The sequence below is a fragment of the Nyctibius grandis genome, chromosome 4, assembly GCF_013368605.1.
Source record: "Nyctibius grandis isolate bNycGra1 chromosome 4, bNycGra1.pri, whole genome shotgun sequence".
Classification (NCBI taxonomy): domain Eukaryota; kingdom Metazoa; phylum Chordata; class Aves; order Nyctibiiformes; family Nyctibiidae; genus Nyctibius; species Nyctibius grandis.
Window position 1 is genome coordinate 21,731,776 of NC_090661.1, and position 18,827 is coordinate 21,750,602.

The 18,827-nt window shown below is 40.4% G+C and overlaps 1 protein-coding gene across 1 annotated transcript in view; it reads right to left on the reverse strand.

The window, feature by feature from the left end:
- The window catches only part of SLC1A2 (solute carrier family 1 member 2), a 28,961-nt gene extending 18,143 nt beyond the window's left edge, over positions 1-10,818 (reverse strand). Inside the window, exons 1-5 of the mRNA XM_068398799.1 lie at positions 10,683-10,818; positions 8,781-8,933; positions 7,891-8,141; positions 4,243-4,411; positions 1,018-1,144 (exon numbers count right to left, since the gene is read on the reverse strand). Coding sequence (XP_068254900.1) covers positions 1,018-1,144; positions 4,243-4,411; positions 7,891-8,141; positions 8,781-8,933; positions 10,683-10,812 — 830 coding nt within the window. The 5' untranslated portion in view covers positions 10,813-10,818. The remainder of the gene's footprint in view (positions 1-1,017; positions 1,145-4,242; positions 4,412-7,890; positions 8,142-8,780; positions 8,934-10,682) is intronic.
- Positions 10,819-18,827: the final 8,009 nt, after the last annotated feature.

Consider the following 18,827-nt stretch of genomic DNA (forward strand, 5'->3'; position numbering starts at 1 on the left):
TGAAGACTTGCTCTTCAGGTACCCTGCTCCCTTTTCTATAAACTGTGTCCACCTAGAGGCTCAGCGAAGAGGCATACTGCAGCCTTGTAACTCAGGAAATCACTTCCAGGGACACCAGGGAATCACAGGGAGCAATGAGCCATGATACGTGTGTTGTATTGGAGTGGCTATTTCTGCTCTCAAAGACCTAGGAGATATGAAACACAGTAGTACAATGCCAAAAGTAGCAATGTGGTTTTATGTTCTGAAAAACTGTTTTTGTGTGATATGGCCATGCTTGGCACTGCATACAAATAGCTCCGGGGAAGCCCTCGGAAGAAACATCTCAAAAAAAAAAGAGAACCCCTTCCAGAAATGTAAACAAGGGCTCAGTCTTAACTGAGTAAAGTCACTCCCTTGAAGGCAAGCCAGGCCCCATTATTACGAACGGGTATACTTCAAAAACAGGACATATACCTTCCAGTGACCTCATTGCAGCGAGGCTGTAAGACACAGATTCTGCAGAAACTATGGGTGGAGGGACTACACATCACTGAAAACCACTGGAATTTTATTTGGTGGTAAAGTATTTTTACTACAGAACACAGTGAATAAAGTGTGTCTCCAAGCTGCTTTGTAATTATATCTCCTAGCTAATACCATGGGATTATGCTAACCTCTCAGGAAGATTCGGATGTTCTTATGTGGGGCTTTCTCGCTTGCTTAGGTGTCCTTCTGTGTAATGAACTTCCATAATCAGTATGGCATTTGAAGGCCTTTGCTGGTACCCGCATGTCTTGGATTTCAGTAAACAAAGAACAGAATACCTTCAGAAATATTTCAAATTGGGTCCTAAATAATCCTCACCAAATAGAAATAATGCTGCTGTGGTTCTAACACACCTGTCAAGGCTTTGAAAAATGAACTATTTAATTACATCGTTTACTGACAAACTGTGGTCACTATATGCTATATTAGGGTTTTATGAGGGTTTTTTAAAATCTTTTTTTGTTCTAGAAGTTAGAACTTCAAACTTACCACATGATCATAGTTACTAACTTCATTACAATCTCATTCAGGATGTTGAAGAAATCCACCATCATCTTGGCCTGTTCTCCCATTTTCCCCATAGCAATGCCAAAAGCAATAAAGAATCCTATCAAACCTATTGGGAAAAAAATTGCAAGACAAAAAAAGCAAGTAAAACCATGTTTTTCAGGAAGTTTTTACACCTAGTCCATGTCTTGATATGACCTGCTAATACAGTTTTCAGAACAATAGTGTATTACACATCTCTTGGGACTTTCTAAAATGGACTCCCCCTCAACTTACTAGATCATATTCAGAACATCTTTTATTCTTCACTATTCCAATTCCAATTTCACAGCCCAAGCCCAACTATGTTTTTTTTCTTTTATCCTGAATTGATACGATCATCAAAAAAGTACCTATAACATAATCTTCTCAGTGCCATGCAACTGTTAGAAACCTCACAGCCCCTGGCAAGTGACAGAGGCAACACAGTGTCATATCATGACTCTTCTTTGTTGCTAAAATAGACACTAGAGACCAAAAACATTTTTCCCAAGCTTTACAAAAGTCTCTTGACAGATTCAACCTGCACAATAGTCAGTTCCAGAGTACAGGGAAAGGCAAAAGCAGCCCCAGGACATAACTTTCGCAGGCTAGGAGTATTCCAGTTAAATGAAGAAGGTGGGGTTGGGAGGACAAGGTGGTTATTGCACTTTAAGTTAAACCACAGAACTCCCATGAAACACATTAACCTCACTGAAACCAGCTATCAGTGGATACACAATCATAGAACTCAATATGAGTAACATTTGGCTCCTAAATTTCAATGCTAAGGTGTGAAAGTCTGGAGTATTAGACTATCAGTGTGAAAAACCAACTGAGTGTATTTGTCATGTATTACTTGGGAGCTGTGTCTCCAATGCCAACCTTTAGCATCCAGCAATTTTCAGTGTCCAGAGTGGGATTATCACTGTCCAGACTGATACTGATACTGATACTGATACAATTATCAGTGTCCAAACTGATACTGACAGATGGTTTGAATCTTCAGCCACCCTTTGAGGGTAAACTTTCAGTCATGATATGAGTTCAGTATTTAACAAATGTGTGAAGTCAGCTGGGAAATTCCTAAGGAAACACCCATCAGGACACAAAAGCATTCAAGAGAAGGGAATTTCAGCTACCAGTACTCTGGGAAAAGACAGGCTGTCCCATATCCTCACACTGGGTTTAGCAACCAGACTTTTTTTTCTAATTTTTTTTTTTCAATCCAATCTCCTGGATATAAAGTCACTCTTTAGCACCAAGCTATCTTTGTTGAGTCACTTGAATAGGGAAGTGAAGTGTATGTTTCTGTGCTGCAGAGCATAGAGAAGTGATGAAAAGCTTTTCAGTCAAAGACCAAGTAACTTCCTGGAATTCAGACTCTGCATCAGAAAATGTTAGTAGGTGGTTTTGTTCGTTAATTCCAAATGAGCTGCTACATTAGTCATAAGAGTCAAACTGGTTCATATTTGCAGGAATTTGCCTAGCTTGTACAGTTTATGCAAGCGGGATGGCAATTCCCCAACATTTTCACTTAATTCGGAAGCAACCACATCAAACCAAAGCAAACCACACCAAACCAAAAAACTCTGCAACATTTGAGAGTCATTGGTCAAAATACTACAGCAAATCCCCCACCTAAACTATGTATTTCCTTTCTGTAGGAATTGTATTCAGCCTTCTAGCTCTTTTCTTATCCATGACAGAGCCTGCACAAAACAAGTCCAGCACTAAATGCAATGCATCTCTCACATTAGAAATATCGTTTCATTTTAATGCGTAAACAGAGCTCCAGGAGAGAAAAAAGCAGGCGAGGGTAACAGCATTAGCAATGAGCTGCTGCCTCACACAGGGTGCAAAATGCCAATTTGCAGCTTTGAAAGCAAGCGGTTCCTCTGCCCACAGATGTTGAATGGAAGGAGGAGCCATGGAGGCAGGCAGAATACAGTGACTCCTGGCTCTTGTAGAGCAGGCTGCTTTGCAGAGAAACAAATAATCTCTAATCAGCTTACTGATGCTATCATCTTCTCTATGCCTAAGCAAAGCAGCCACTGCCAACCAACTCACCAACACCCGGAGAAGCTCTGCAGGCACAGCAGCCACTGTGTCAGCAGGAGCAGCTCATCAGCTGTGAGGAATCTAGAAGGGGCCATTTGCCCATAAAAAGTGATGGCCTAGCGATGAGATAAACCAGTGGTTTAGGTACTGCCACATACCATCCCACTTTGAGGATGACACCTATAAACACAGGTGTCAGCCTTGGCCCTGTGGACATGCTGCCACAGAGCATGTGTACCTTCAAGTGTAGGTGTGCCAATAAGGCTACAAATTGAGGAGTAATTTGTGACTGACTTCACCCATGTCCAGAAAGTAAGAAGATGAAGGAGGAGAACTCCTCTCTGGGCTGACAAAATGGTGAGTCTACTAGGCACAGAGGAGAAAACAGAAGTGGTGTGGCAGCTCTTTGTTCCCCTGCACCACTGCCCCAGTCCGAAGAGGTGCTTCAGGAAGGGGTGGGACATATAGGTAAAGCCTTCATACCACCCCCACTTGCTGGCTTGTCTGGACAGGATGGCATGACAGCAGTTGTTCATAATTTGCAGCTGGTAAAGGTCAGCAGCCAAGATGAAAGAATGAGGGAGTTGTGACTCAGAGATGTGTCAAGCCTCTCTGGGATTTTTCTTGGGTGGTGCAGTTCACACCCCACCTCTCACTTCAGGCTCTGCCTCAAGCCAAATTCTAGTTCAGTGTGCCCGAGACACCTCCTGGAAAAAACTGAGCTCAAATTCATCAGGGGGTGGGTAAAGCACTGGCTCTTGAAGCTCTCCCCCATAGTGTTTTGCCAATATGCTTTAGTATTAGTCTAGGCAGGCTACTTCTAGGATGAAAGGATATTTTGTGTAGCTCCTACGTGCTTCCCCACTGTACTCCAATTAATACCTGCAAAGCTGCCAATCCAGAATAATTCACTTGACTGTTTCTGTGATACAGTCATATTTCTAGTAAGACCATTAGATTTTCATCTCAGAGACCAATGGGCAGCCTGCAGGTGATAACATTTGATGACAATTTGGGGATACTAAACTTGCACTGAAGAGCAAATCAGACAACACTGGCTACCCAGTCACAGCCAAAACTGTGTCATACATATGATGTACATATTTGACAGGCAAAACGTTTTCCTACCCAGGACATTCATGCCATCCTTAAATTCGAGTCCTTTCTTAATGACCAGCTGGGCTTCTGGTAGCGCTTCGTGCACTGTCTCATTCATCATAGCAAAAGCAGAGTCAGTGACATTAGGTGGTTCTTCAACGGGTGGTGGCACCAGCACTTTCTTGGTGACAGTTTGGATCTGAAGGCAATAAAAAGGGAGGGTGAGAATGGAAACAGACTGAATGTAATCCACATGAGAAATCAGGAAATAGTAATAAAAAGAGTCTTCACTTGAAATTCCAGGGAACTATATTTTTAAAGGATTAGACATGCATTCCACAACCTCTTACTCCCTCTTCCAAAAATAAGTTTGTTTTTCAATAGTTCCAAGTGTCACAAAGTCCTGGGAGTCTTCCTCATAACTCCAGTGTGAAAAGTATGGCAAATACTTGTTCCTTACCACTACAATATAACATTTTACAGATAGTTAGCCCCTTTGTTCAGATGGTTCACAAATGGTGCCTCATAGATTTTATGTTACATGTTGAATCCATTTACTTAGCACCAAAAGGCAGGCACCCCTAAGATCAGTCAGAGCAGCAACTCTGCAGTAAGGCTTGTTAGTCAGGACGGTCTGCCCAGCTCAAGTTATAGTTTGATGGTTAACTTGAATCAAAAATGTAGGACATTTCCAACACTTGGTGACTGAGAGAGCTCAAAATGGAATACACATACTTCCCTGAGCTCTCTAATTAAAATATTGTGAGTGACAGATAACAGAAAAATTATCAAAGCTGCCAGATATTTATTAAATCAAATCTGACCACCTCAAAAAAGAAGACATCAGCACCTGAATGAATCTGGACCCCTCCTGGCACATGAAAGGCAGGGTCAAGGGAAAGCTGAGAAGGAATGTTAGGAGGAGAAATGGGCTTGAGTTTATGGCAAGGAAAACAGGGAGGAGGGAGTGAAAAAAGAGAGAACTGTGACTTGCTGCTTTTAGAAAGGATGTTTTCCTCCCACTTCACACCTTGAGCCTTTCCCGCCTCTTCATGGCTCTGGGACAGGCAAAATGGTTAGGAAGCTATGAACGGTTTGCCATGGTTTTCCATCTGCTCCCTACTTTCCTTGTTCCTAGAAACATGTTTGAGCAAGGCAACAGTGCATTAGCCTTTCAAAGAACATTTGCACCTCTTTCCTGTTGAGATGGACATTGTAGTACTATGGATGATGATCCAGATTTCATCCATATATTTTAAAACCAAAGGGTTTAAAATACCTTATGACTCTCATTTCAAAACCTGCTGTCTACATCTAGACAGAAAACCTACATAGCTTTGTATGAGAAACTCTTAAGTTGTCCTGAAACAAGCCAACATTCCTGCACATTTACATTTTTTTCAGAGTTAAATTTTATCTGAGGGATGTTGTCAACACAATATTTTTTATGTGAGGTATCCAGAATGTAAGAACAGCGTCACGGAAGTCAAACTTAAAACATTAGACTCTACACACTCACAAATTCTACTACAGTCATTTAAGTCAAAGGTCCTGAGCCCTTCTTTGCACAAGGCCACAGTCACTAAAAATGCTAAGCCTAACATCAAGTTTACATTCTGACAAAAAAGTCTGAGGCCAGAAAACCATTTAAATGTCACAGTCGTATTCATAGATTATAGTCCCATTCTCTTTCATGGCACGCAAGATCTTAAGTCTCTGCTGGAAGAGCAGTTTTCATTATAAATTAAGACTTTCTTGTGGACTGCACAAAAATTCAAGAGGTATTGAAATCCCATGATGATTCAAAGTTCAGCTTGCAAATGAACTGTCTCAAAATTCCAAGTGAATCCCTTCATTGCTTTCTGCCTGGTTGCAAGGGAAGGCATGTAAAACTCCCCCACAAACCACAGCTACACAGTACCATTGCTTCGCACCCTTGAAAATCATTCTTCGCTCTATTTCTGCAAACAATTGCTTCCTCCTAAGGCAACCTGGAAACACTAAATGCTCATGGAGAGAGTCTGTATAAATGTAGGAAGAGAAAATATATGCTGACACCATTAAAGGCAGTTAATTTTCCTCCTAAATAAAGACAGAGATAAGTAAAGCCCAACTTAACTCCTTACTGAGGAGATAAGGGCTAATAGAAGACGCATGTTCCATTGGGAAAGGAGCATGACCTGCTTTGCAAATGAAAGGCTTTGTGACAGAGGCTTTCACTGGCAATTAGTTTGGAATCTGATAAAATTAAACACTGGAAAGCCAAAAAGTTCAGTAGACTTTTTGACTAAGTTTAAGAAACAATCAATGGAATTGGTGATCCATAACTAGTTAAGTGTCCTGAACATTGATATTACACACACTGAAAAAGCACCATTAAGGTTCCAAGAAAACTATCTGACATGGGTAGCTTAATTCTTCTTTCTCCTGCTTTCTGTCCCTTTGTCAAGTATCTTACCACTTTCAACTGACCAGAAATTTAATTCTCCTCTCTTCCACAGTTCAAACGAGGGAAAGGAAGAAAAAAACATAAGCACCCTGCTCTCCCCTCACTCAATTTTGCAAAAAATATATTCACATTACATGTGATGTTTAGCCACCCACAGTTTGATCATGTGACTGACATTCCCATGATGATTTAGAAATACTGAGAATGTTCTCTCTTTAAACCCCCAAGGACTATGTGTTTTTATGAGGAAGTCCACAGAAGAAGTGAAGCAATCCAAGCCCTTTTGGCAGCTTAGGTTGCCCTCCATTCTTCCACCCCTCATGGCCTCTTCTCCCTTCCCCCTCTTCTCTTCACTTTATTCTTTGGCCATAACCACATCTCCAGCTATCATGCCATTTCACATAGGAACACTTAGGAACAGGTTTGGCAACAAACCCTGTTCCATCCAAAAAAAAAAGTCTGCATTATTGCCAAACAATTTAGTTGTAGGAAAAAGCATATTACATATAAGAAATATGCTTAAGCAGAAATTAGGAAGCATGCATTTTTCATTTGTTTTACACCTCAAAGTGAAGCTGTTTTGATTAAGCATTGGTGAAAAGCTTTTAGACAAAATTATCTCCCTACAGAGCAAGCAACACATGGTGCAAGAATGTTTCTTTCCCAGCATGCTTCAAACCTGGCCTGATGGAGCCCCCGTAGATGGGTCAGCCACTTGACTGTATTATCACCACCTAGTCTGGACTCTAATACAGCAATAGAAGTTATGAGAGGTTGAGTTTTGGGGTACATTTCCACTGGCAACCCGCTGGAATGAAGATCATCCATATATTACAAACAGGCTATTGCAGAACCATCAGCTCTGTAATCAACAACCAAGATCAAATTCAACCTGGGTGAAAGATCCCATAATGCATCAGCTGTTCAGCCCCAAGCCAGCATTCACAACTGTATGTGTTGTATAAAAAGTGAGGAAAAAATTTAAGTTTACTTAATATCAAACTAAAAATCATCTTCTTTAAAAAAAACTATGAATTTAAATAATAACTACAACATAAAACAAAGCAGTTATAAATAATGTTCTTTCATTTACCTGCTCAAGAATTAAGACCATATTTCTCTTTACAGCATCATTTCTGTCATTCACCTAAACAATGACTTTAACTCTACAGTCATCCCTGGTAAAGTAAAAGATGTAAAAAATATTACCAAGGAATAGAATGATTTACCTGCTGAAAGCATGCTTGGACTAGATTTTCAGGGAACAGGTTTCGGATCAGATCCAAGAAAGCATCCAGACTAGATACTTCGTCATTCTTCTTCCCTTGACCAAGCTGTTTCCTGAGTTTTGGATTCCCTGGGTGGATGGCTAAAACCAAAATCACACCCAGCACAGCAGCAATAATAGTGGTGGACATGTAGTAGATCATGGCTCTTGTACCCAATCGGCCACTTGCTTTAGCATCCAAACCAGACAGTCCTGCAGGTGTTTTATTTTAAGAAACAAACAAATACATTGGGATTCAATATCCAATTCAATAATAACAAAATAAAATCCTTTATAATTTGTGAAGTTTAATGACTGCCTACAGGTGCCTACTTTTGTCCTTGTGAAATTCTCATCACTAGATAGATTACTGAAGCTTCTCCCTCCAGTTCTTATGTGAACAATGTCTGCTGCTACTAATTTGAAGAGAACAATTTACGATTCCGTCTAATCGCAGAGAAGGCACTGAAAAATAGAGAAGTATCATAATATCTTTTGTCCTTGACTGCTGCAAACTGGTCATGGTCTGGCTGACACTACAGCTTTAAGAAGGCTAGGCTTGCTAGTGTCATGCCACCTTATTCGCAAGGTCTAATTCAGGAATTGGGTGAAACAGCATACTAAGAAATTTCTGATGTTCAAGAAGGTAGTATACATGCACATGTGAAATTAAATTCACTGGAGCATCTATGTATTAAAGCTACTGAAGTTAATCAGAAATTAACACTGAAATACACTCCGCAACAGCAAAATCCCTGACAGAATCCCACTGTTATTCTTCCTACATCACAAAAAGCAAACCTGGTGACATCTGTAGCAAGTATCTTAAAGTATTTACGTAATAGACCTTACCTGTGATTAAACTGGAGATAATTAAAGGAAGGATCAGCATTTTTAGCATCCTCATAAGTATATCTCCTGGGAAGGCTATTAACATGATGATGTCAGGGTCAATAGGTGTTGCTAGACGAAGGAGACCCCCACACAGTGCACCCAGGATGACACCTGGAAGAAGAATAAAAGAGAGCAGTTAGGTAACATGAATATACCTGAATGCACGTTGATTATCCAGAACAGCCTAGAAGAAAAATGGTTACACAAGGCAGCTGATTTTTGGTACAGAGACAGATTTTGGAAGGCTTAGCCTTCTGACTAATACAAGGCTGTAACGTGCCATGTATCTCATGATTAAAGAGAAGTGGTCCTGATGTAGAATCTTCTGCTAGCTGAGCTTACACCTAATGTACTACTCTGCTTCTGCAAACACAAATTTGTTGCAAACCACAATGTTATTGAGGTTTACTAATACTGTGTAGGCCTTGCAATACATTGAGGGATAGTCAAGTACAATTCACATCATCGTTCTACAGCTGGCAAAATTGAGGCTCCAAGAGGTGCCTCAATTTATATAAGCCCATACAGAACTGACAGAAGAGCCAGGGTTAGGACTCAGCTCTTTGGACTACGACATCTAGCTCTCAACATAATGGTATCACCTGAAAACAAGGTCAGCATGAGTAGCTATTTTACAGCCTAAGAAAAACCCTGTAGGAAAGCTGGAATAGTCTTGTGAGGAAAACAGATTCAAATTTCGTTTGGGGGGTTTTGGAAGGGAGTGCCTGATCTGGAATATTGCACCTATCATTGAAGAAAACTTGATTCTTAGTACTCATTTATTACTCCTTCCCTTTGATGGTCTGCATCCTTTTCTTCTCTTTGTGCTAATGTTCTCAAATCACAAACAATCCCTTCATCAATTATTTGGATTCATACAGTGATAACACTTAAACCCCTCAGGACTGAGGCTGTTAAAGCATAGTCTAGGGAAAAAAAGTCATGTTTACTTTCATAACATGGTCTTTGTGAATGGATATTTTATGTGTACATCCAGGATGCCTTTGTTTTCCTGATCCCAAGCCCAAGTCTCAAGTGTAATAAAACTTGACAGCAAAGCCTGAGTTGTGATTCGCAGCAACTATGACTCTTTGAAGTATCAGTTTGACACAATGGAAAATATATGTGTACTTAAAACTTTTTCTGGAATCACATCAGGCATCTTCTAAAGATGATTCAAAGCAAATACTGTCTAAACACTTCAGCAGTATGGGTTTTGAAGGCTGAAAAATATGGATGTGAAATTTGCAGCTCCAGACCAGCTGCAGCTGGTCTTTCAAACCATAATAAAATGGAGTACATCTATGAATTTGCTGCATGTGGCTGTTAGGCTTTCAGTGAAAAAGAAACAGGCAAAGAGCCAGTGAACTACAAAAAATGTCAAACTGTTCATATTTAGAAGCTGCTAAAGCCAGAGGCAATATTCAGGATGAGATCACAGAGAGCTGGCTTACAGCCTCAGAGAGGGGGACAAATCTGAAAAGCAGTGGAGCGTGAACTGAGAGGTAAAAGATAAAGGAAAGGAAATTTTGAAGAGTTTTTGTCTTTTTTCAAATAACTGAGAGAAAAAAATGTGTAGTGCATTTAGTTTTACTGAATGACATCGACCTGATTGGCCTTGGGACTTAGATCACACTCCATTCAAAACCAGATATAGAATGTATCTCAGTGGTGTGGATTTGCTCCATGTTGTGGCAGTAATACCCTGCACACCTGAACTAAAGCAACAATGCCTATGGGCGTCCTACTTACTCTCTGGCTGTTCAGCTGGAACAGCTGATGACTACAGACTGGGTCTGCAGTACTACATGAACAAATACAGATACACACAGAATTTCCAGACCAGCAGATGTAGCTTACCCAATACAGTAAGAGTCAGGAGCAGATTCCTGTGGAGTGACTGGCAGAACTGCACACATATGTTCCTGGACCTGTGCTCCACTGGACTTAAATGACTTTCATGCATCCGTACTTCTACTTGCTTAGGCATATTGTTGGCACTAGAACAAAAAATGAAAATCAGGTAAAAGTTGTAGCACAAGATGCCAAAAGTGAGAGGAAAGTCTGGATTACATCCATCATATATAACTGGGGAATCTGATGCATATTCCATTGCTTCCCACATTTCACAAACACTGTATATTCACAGCTCTGAAGAAGTCTCTGAAATGGCAATGGTTTGTCATTCTAAAGATGTAGCCTTTAAGGTATTTTTTGCAGTTACGTCTCAAACGGTGGAGATGTAAACAGAATTAATTCACTGGATACATGACCCCAACTGTTTCATGGACTAGACTATTGGTCTTGAGCTGGAAAATTCAGTTTCCCCAAAGATCATGGCTGTCTACTTAAGTAGGAGACATGGCTGTAGAACAAAGTTTCTATTAGCAGGCAAATGCAGATTTTAATACCTTATTTAATTCCAATTCAGGAAAAGAGTTTAAAAATGAGGATTTATTTGCAAAATAAAGCACTCCAGAATATTTTGCTTCATCTTCCCAAAACATTTCATTTCAACATTAACATTTTATTTTAATATAATCAGAATGCTGAGGTCAAAAAAATCTTTTTGAACTTGGTCATAATGAGACTTGAACAACTGCCACTGAAAATTAGTCAGAAAACTACACGTTCCCCAAGAAAACCTTTGGTTTCATTGAACTGGCAGCGTTTAGAAGAAAAAGTTTTTTGACTAACTCTGGTTTATATTTGAGTAAGTGATATGCACATGAGTGCAGGACTTTGAAAGCCATGCCTCTAACCTTCTCAACGCCTGAGAAATCATTAGCAATAGGCTCTCTTTTTATATAAAAAATATTAAAATGTACTTGAAAAAAATACTAAAAATACTACTACAAATAAAACATACAGTTTCCCTAAAAGTTAAGGCTGTCTACTTAAATATGAGAAATGGGTAAAGAACAAGTTTTGTATTATCAAGAAAATATATATTTTGAGATCTGGTCTTATGCCAGATTAGGACAACATTTTAGAAAAAGGAAACCAAATCTTCCTCTACAACAGCAGACTGAGGTCTAGGCTGTCACAGGTCTGACCTAAAACAGGTCTGAAAAGATACATAATGTTTCAATGTTCTCAGTACTAAATCATTTCCAGGGAATCAAAACATTTTTTGTTATATATAGTATAGCTCTTTATCTTCATAAAGTTTCTCAACAGAAAGGTATGATTAGACCTGTAATAAGAATTCAGTCATTTTGATGCAAATAGTTCCATGATTTTCCCTTTCAAAGTGAAACTGCATTTCTTTCCAATACATTGGGTTGTTAAAAAAATAGCACCAGCAGAAAACGCATTAGAAGATACTCTTTTTTTAAGGGTGGAAAAAACCCTCCAAGTGTTGTAATTTTTATTTTGTACCTTTTTAAATATTTCACAATGGTGGTTGCAACGAAATGTACTGCCAATGGTAGAATAACAAACAAGAATATCAGTGCATATTCTAACAGCTTAAATGTGAGGCATGCCTACTTCTTTAAGACTTATGAATGCAAGTGTCAAAGACACATAAGGATTAGCCAGGGGGTAATGTGCGTAGCAGTTACTTGAGGAATTACGAGAAAGATAAGACAGTGTCTGCAGTTTTCATGCACATGGGCCACAAAGCCATGAAATCACTGTTGGAAGTGTGCCACAAAATCAAGGAACTTGGGATCCACACTTTGCAACTGGGGATTACATCTAGTTCCACTTGCACTCTGAACATGGATGTATAACTTCTTTAGACCTATTATTTGCTACAGGTTGATCATATATTCCTCTGCAACTTTGAAATATGGACAGCTGAAAGTAATTCAAAAGAAAACCTTAGAGGCTCTTCCATTCGCAAATAATTAGGCAGAACTGGAATGGATGAGTAAACAGAAGCACTTGATGATGTTATATGTCTTTCTAGGATTTTGCTTTGGGCTAGGTTTAGTCTGATTTCCTGTATCCTTTCCCACCTGATGCCATGCCTATAGCTTAATACCATCCAAAGGAAAGCCACCTCACAAATATCTGCTTCCTCAGCTATGGGCCTTTTCTCTAATTCACAGACAATGGAAGCACATCATTCCCCTTACACCATCACTGAAATAAGTCCTCCCATGCAGAGGCAGGCCTCTGGTCCTGCTCTTCTATTCAAGCATTATTTCTATTCCCATCCATTTCTAAGTGACAGCATGGTGTTTGCTGGCCAGATCCCCCTTCCACTCCAAGTCTGGTCAGCATACAAACAAAGGTTCATGAAGGGAGGGGATGCTGGACCTGCTCCCACAACTGCAGTGACTACTTCAGAATTATACCTTAAATGAACCAAAGCCAGCCCTGCTTGAGGTGGTCAAACAATACAGAGCTTTTACATGATAGCAACCATCTTCCTCAAAAGTTCAGCCGTAAAATGTAGATTCCAAATATCTGCTGAGAAGAGAAGGAAATGAGAACACAAAGCTCTCTAAAGACACTCCTAAATTTCCAAGAACTTAATATCGTATTGTGTGCTTCCCCCGAGTGCAAAATATGAGTTTTACACTCCAGCTCGTCAAGACCATACGTGAACCTTCAGCATGGACTGAAATTCTGATTGGAATGGGTTTTTTAAAGAAAAAGACTAAAATATGCTATCCATGCAGCCCTGTTACAAAAAAGCATTGAATATCATCACATGAAAAATGGTACCACAAAGGATAATAATCTAAGCATCTGCACTGTTAGCACTGCTCTTAGCAATGAGATTTTTATCACCAGACCAGAGACAAAGTACTCTTCCAGGCTTTTGAGTATGTTGCATGGGGGAGAGGAGGGGAAAGAATAATGAAATAAAAACCTTCTGCAAAGGATAAGAGAAGCTTCTTGTGTAGCATGTGACAAAATCAGTATTTTGCATCAGAAATTTTCTATCCAGTTACTAGAAGATGAAAATCTGTTTGACCTTTGAATCATGGAAATGAACTTGTGTCTTATGGACTGAGTAATCCTCCTTGTGCTGTTTTTGTGCCTCTCTTTGCATATGTAATATCATTGCTTGAGTGGCAATGCCCTTTTATTTTCAGTCAGTTATGGGGAAAGAACTCTGCATCTCCCAAATACTTACCCAGCTTGGTATAAACCTACAGTAGAGACTATAGGGAAAAAATAATCTTTCATCTAATTGAAAAATGTAGGCAAAGATCATAACAAGGCTAGTGAAAACAGATGCTGTGGACACAGTAAATTAGCAGAGATCATGTTTAATCTGTATAAGGTATTTCAGCTGTGTCAATTAACCAAGCAGGTAATTCTCAGTATAAAAGTCTGCTTTGGTTATCAATGCCTGGAGATTAATTTGGTCTTTAGTTTTGGGGGATGGTAAGCTGTGTAGAGGAGAGGCTCTTGTTAGCACTGCAAATGGCTATTTTAGAGAAGGAGAACAGAATGAGGATAATTATATTTTTGGGACCTGGCAAAACAGCTCTTGCAGGTTTATTAAGGGTTATCCAGTAGTGACTCAGAGTTTCAGCAAAATATTTAGGAAGGATTTAGGGAAATAGCATTTTCTTCCTGGAATACCATGAATAAAGCACCAGTTTATGTTTCATAGCAATTACTTCAATCTAGGTAGCAAGAGTTATTCTTGAGGAAAACAACCTTGGACAGACGGGCTTAAGTTTCAGTTCAGGGTCTAAGAACATCTCTTGAGCTAGATGTTTGCTGTCAAACCAAACACTGCTCTCTTCTGAAGCAATGAGAAAACAGCAGGCATAAATGTCAGTATGTGTTCGGTTGTTCCCAGGAGGACTAGTCTTCTTAAGGAAAAAGAAAAGGGGGGGACAGAGAGTTGAACTAGCTTTCTTGACCTCAGAATAAAAAGCCAACAAGATGTAAATGTCTTCTTGCCAGCCACCTAATACTCATGTGGTTCAAACATAGTCACAGCTGAAAAGCCACGGTAAAAATGCTGTCATGAAGTTTGCTGCATAGTAATCTTGGTGAATCCTCACTGACAGAGCTCATCCTAGCAATCAGTGGAATTGCATGGGAGTGAATGAGAGCTTAATCTGCCCTGAAGGATATTTGTTAGCAGTGACGCTTGGATCAGGGTTGTATCTCTTCCCCTTTTCCTGGAGAGACAGTGTAACACCCATGATTCAGGATCATGTGCTGTGTTCATGACAGAGAGAGGGAGTATGGATCTGTTCCCCCACACACACACGATCAGCTTACTCCTGTCCCATATGTAGGAAAGGATCTGCTCTGGTTGCTAGATGAAAAGATGAGTGACTAGAAAAACTTATGGAACATCACCCGGACAAGAGGGATTTCACTACCTGGATGTGAGGAGGCCGGACTGTCTGCCACAACTCTTGTGAAATTAGAGCTCAAGCATCAGCTTACCAAGAAATTTCTAGTTTGAGTTGAAATAGAGTTTTCTGCTGCTTAAATTGATTATATCAAGACAACACCTGCTGAGCTTCTTTTGGCAGACAGTCTGGGACTATATTGTTCCACTGTGCCGTGGCATGTACTGTAGTGTAGGGGTTTATTTTCTTAGATTAGACAGATTTTTCAGACCACAGTGGAGCTGGTAAAGCTCATCATAGACTGCCACAATATGACAGGCCACGCAGGGGAAACAGCTAAAATACTTCTATTGTGCAAAGTATACACTAGCTTTGGCGTCATTCCTGCTATATAATGTCCAGTTCTTAAAAGCTGTGTTTTACATCAATAAAATATTCTGGTCAGGTGTCAGCCTCTTCACAAAAATAAAAATAATGCAAAACCAAACACACAAAACTACTACAAAGAGTAGTAACATAAGCTTTAGTCTGCATTAACAAGGGGTTTATTTTAAGCCTCTTGCTGCCACTAAGCCCTTCTATTGGATTTTAACTGCATTATGTAGGGTTTTTCTTGTTATTGTAAGACATTAATGAATTCTGAGTGGAGATTTAGTCATTTACCATGGAGCCTGATTTAGCCTAGAGACTGGTATTACAATCAACACCCTGAAGCATGACTTGCCTTTTTGCAGTGGGAGAACTTTTCTCCCTGGATCATTTTACAACCATGTTGTTTCCTCTGAGTTAGCATTTAGTATACATTCTGTGAGTCTAACATAATCATATGAGTGAGTTTAATTGTAATCATATCGGGACAACCAGGTGATCAGGCCCAGTCAGCAGGGGTTTATGAAAGGCAGGTCCTGCTTGAGTAACCTGGTCTCCTTCTATGACAAGATGACCCACTTACTGGATGAGGGAAAGGCTGTGGATGTTGTCTACCTGGACTTTTGTAAAGCCTTTGACACTGTTTCCCATAGCATCCTCCTGCGGAAACTGGCTACTCATGGCTTGGATGGATGTAGTCTTTGCTAGGTAAAAAACTGGCTGGATGGCCGGGCCCAAAGGGTTGTCGTGAATGGAGTTAAATCCAGTTGGAAGCTGGTCACAAGTGGTGTTCCCCAGGGCTCAATATTGGGGCCAGTTCTGTTCAATATCTTTACCAATGATCTGGATGAGGGGATCGAGTGCGCCCTCAGTAAGTTTGCAGATGACACCAAATTGGGCAGGAGTGTTGACCTGCTTGAGGGTAGGAAGGCTCTGCAGAGGGATCTCAACAGGGTGGATCGATGGGCCGAGGCCAACTGTATGAGGTTCAACAAGGCTGAGTGTCATGTCTTGCATTTGGGTCGTAACAACCCCGTGCAACGCTACGGGCTTGGGGAAGAGTGGCTGGAAAGCTGCTCTGTGGAAAAGGACCTGGGGGTGTTGGTTGATAGCTGGCTGAATATGAGGCAGCAGTGTGCCCAGGTGGCCAAAAAAGGCCAACAGCATCCTGACTTGCATCAGAAATAGTGTGGCCAACAGGACAAGGGAAGTGATCGTCCCTCTGTACTCGGCACTGGTGAGGCCACACCTTGAATACTGTGTTCAGGTTTGGGCCCCTCACTACAAGAAAGACATTGAAGCACATCCAAAGAAGAGCAACAAAGCTGGTGAAGGGTCTAGAGCACAAGTCTTATGAGGAGCGGCTGAGGGAACTAGAGTTGTTTAGCCTGAAGAAAAGGAGGCTGAGGGGAGACCTTCTTGCTCTCTGTGACTACCTGAAAGGAGGTTGTAGTAAGGTGGGTGTAGGTCTCTTTTCCCAAGTAGCAAGTGATAAGACAAGAGGAAATGGCCTCAAGTTGCCCCAGGGGAGGTTCAGAGTGGATATTAGGAAAAATTTTTTTCACTGAAAGGGTTATCAAGCACTGGAACAGGCTGCCCAGGGAGGTGGTGGAGTCACCGTCCCTGGAGGTTTTTAAAAGACGTGTAGATGTGGTGCTTAAGGACATGGTTTAGTGGTGGACTTGGCAGTGTTAGGTTTACAGTTGGACTTGATGATCTTAAGGATCTTTTCCAACGTAAATGATTCTATGATGATATGATTCCATATTTAAATAGCTGACCAGCAGCACCCTTACTGAACCTGCAGGGAAGAGTGGTCTGTGTGAACCCATTCCTGTCTCCAAATTAGCAGTTACACGTATCTGTTTCATCTGATTTTTTAAAAATGTTGTTCAATGAGTTCATTTAGGACAGCAACTCTTCATGATCTACCTGAGTTTGCAATCTTTGAAGTTAAGCTCTCTTTGTTTGAGTTTTAAAATCCTATTAGAATTGGCAGGAGGTTTCTGCTCACTAAATGCTTCCCTTAAGAGTTTCTCCAGCTTTTGAATCTGGCTCAGGAATCTTAAACGTACAGTGGAGAAAGGGCAGTCTAGAGGCTGTTTGAAAGCAGGAGCAAAGGAAAATGAAGAATAACGTGACGTGACTTTTACAAGCGCATGGTCCTTTTTCACATATCTATCCATGTCTTTCCACAAATACTTATCACTATGGAGCAGAGACTCCCCCGCCCCGGGGTTTCTTTATGTCTGATTGACTAATGTATTGACTTATGTGTTAACTGGGCTGCAGCAATACATCTGAACAATAAGAAAGAGAAGCAGAGGTGATGATTCTGCCAGGCAGGAAGGAATTCTTTTCTATTCACAATACTGTGAATCCCGTATGTCCACATACATGGCTTTGAATAATCTCTTTAGATAGACTTTGGGCATCTCTTACCTGGTCATATGAAAACCTGATTTTGACACCTCAAAGAGAGTGTGTGTCGGAGTGTCTGTGTGTGGACATGTTAGCGAGTTAACTAACCTTCTAATTTAGTGGCATGACAAAGCATGACAGAAAGAGGTTAAGTTACAGTTCCTAAGAACAAAGCCAAGGTAGTTATCCAGACCTCCCACAAGACAGGTGTTCCATGGTCCTTGGTAAGGAAAATCCCCAGCAGTTTACTAGCACAAAAGTTTTAGTGATCAGAAATCCACTCCTTGCAGAAATATCTGAAAGACCCAAAGGTGCTTCTTGCATCTGCACGTGCTGAGCAGTCTACAAAGCGGAGTGAGTGACCAAAGACTTGTTATGCTCCTCTCCTTGTGAACATCTCCAGCGTGAAATAACACTGCCTTGGTAGAAAATAGCTGTTGTTTGTAAGAAGACAGAATTTGTAATATAGCTCACATTTTAGCAGACAAAGAAAAAGCTTCCACAATTCTTCCTATTTGCCAAGTCCTCTGATCCATACCAGCTGAGGATCTGGACATGAATTTTTTTTTTAACAAGTATTTAAATTTGGCACTGACATATTTATGTGAAGCTCTTTCTCTGTTTACTATCTCTGCTTTTCTGATCCTGAATCTCAAACCTAGTCAACTGAAAAAAGTAAATCCTACTATGACATGGTAAAGATTCAGATTTACTCTAAATTTCAGACCTTAAAGAGATATCAGTTTTTGTGGAAGGAGGGCTGCTGGTTTGTTTCTTGTTTGGAATAAACAAGGTGCATTTCTATCCACAGGGATTGTATTCTATCCATAATCCAGAGTCTAAAGCAAGAAAGTGCGTTTTAAACCATACAGTGTAATACCTACCATAAAGATGATAATTTATTTATGTAATCATGCACATATGGAGTATTTTT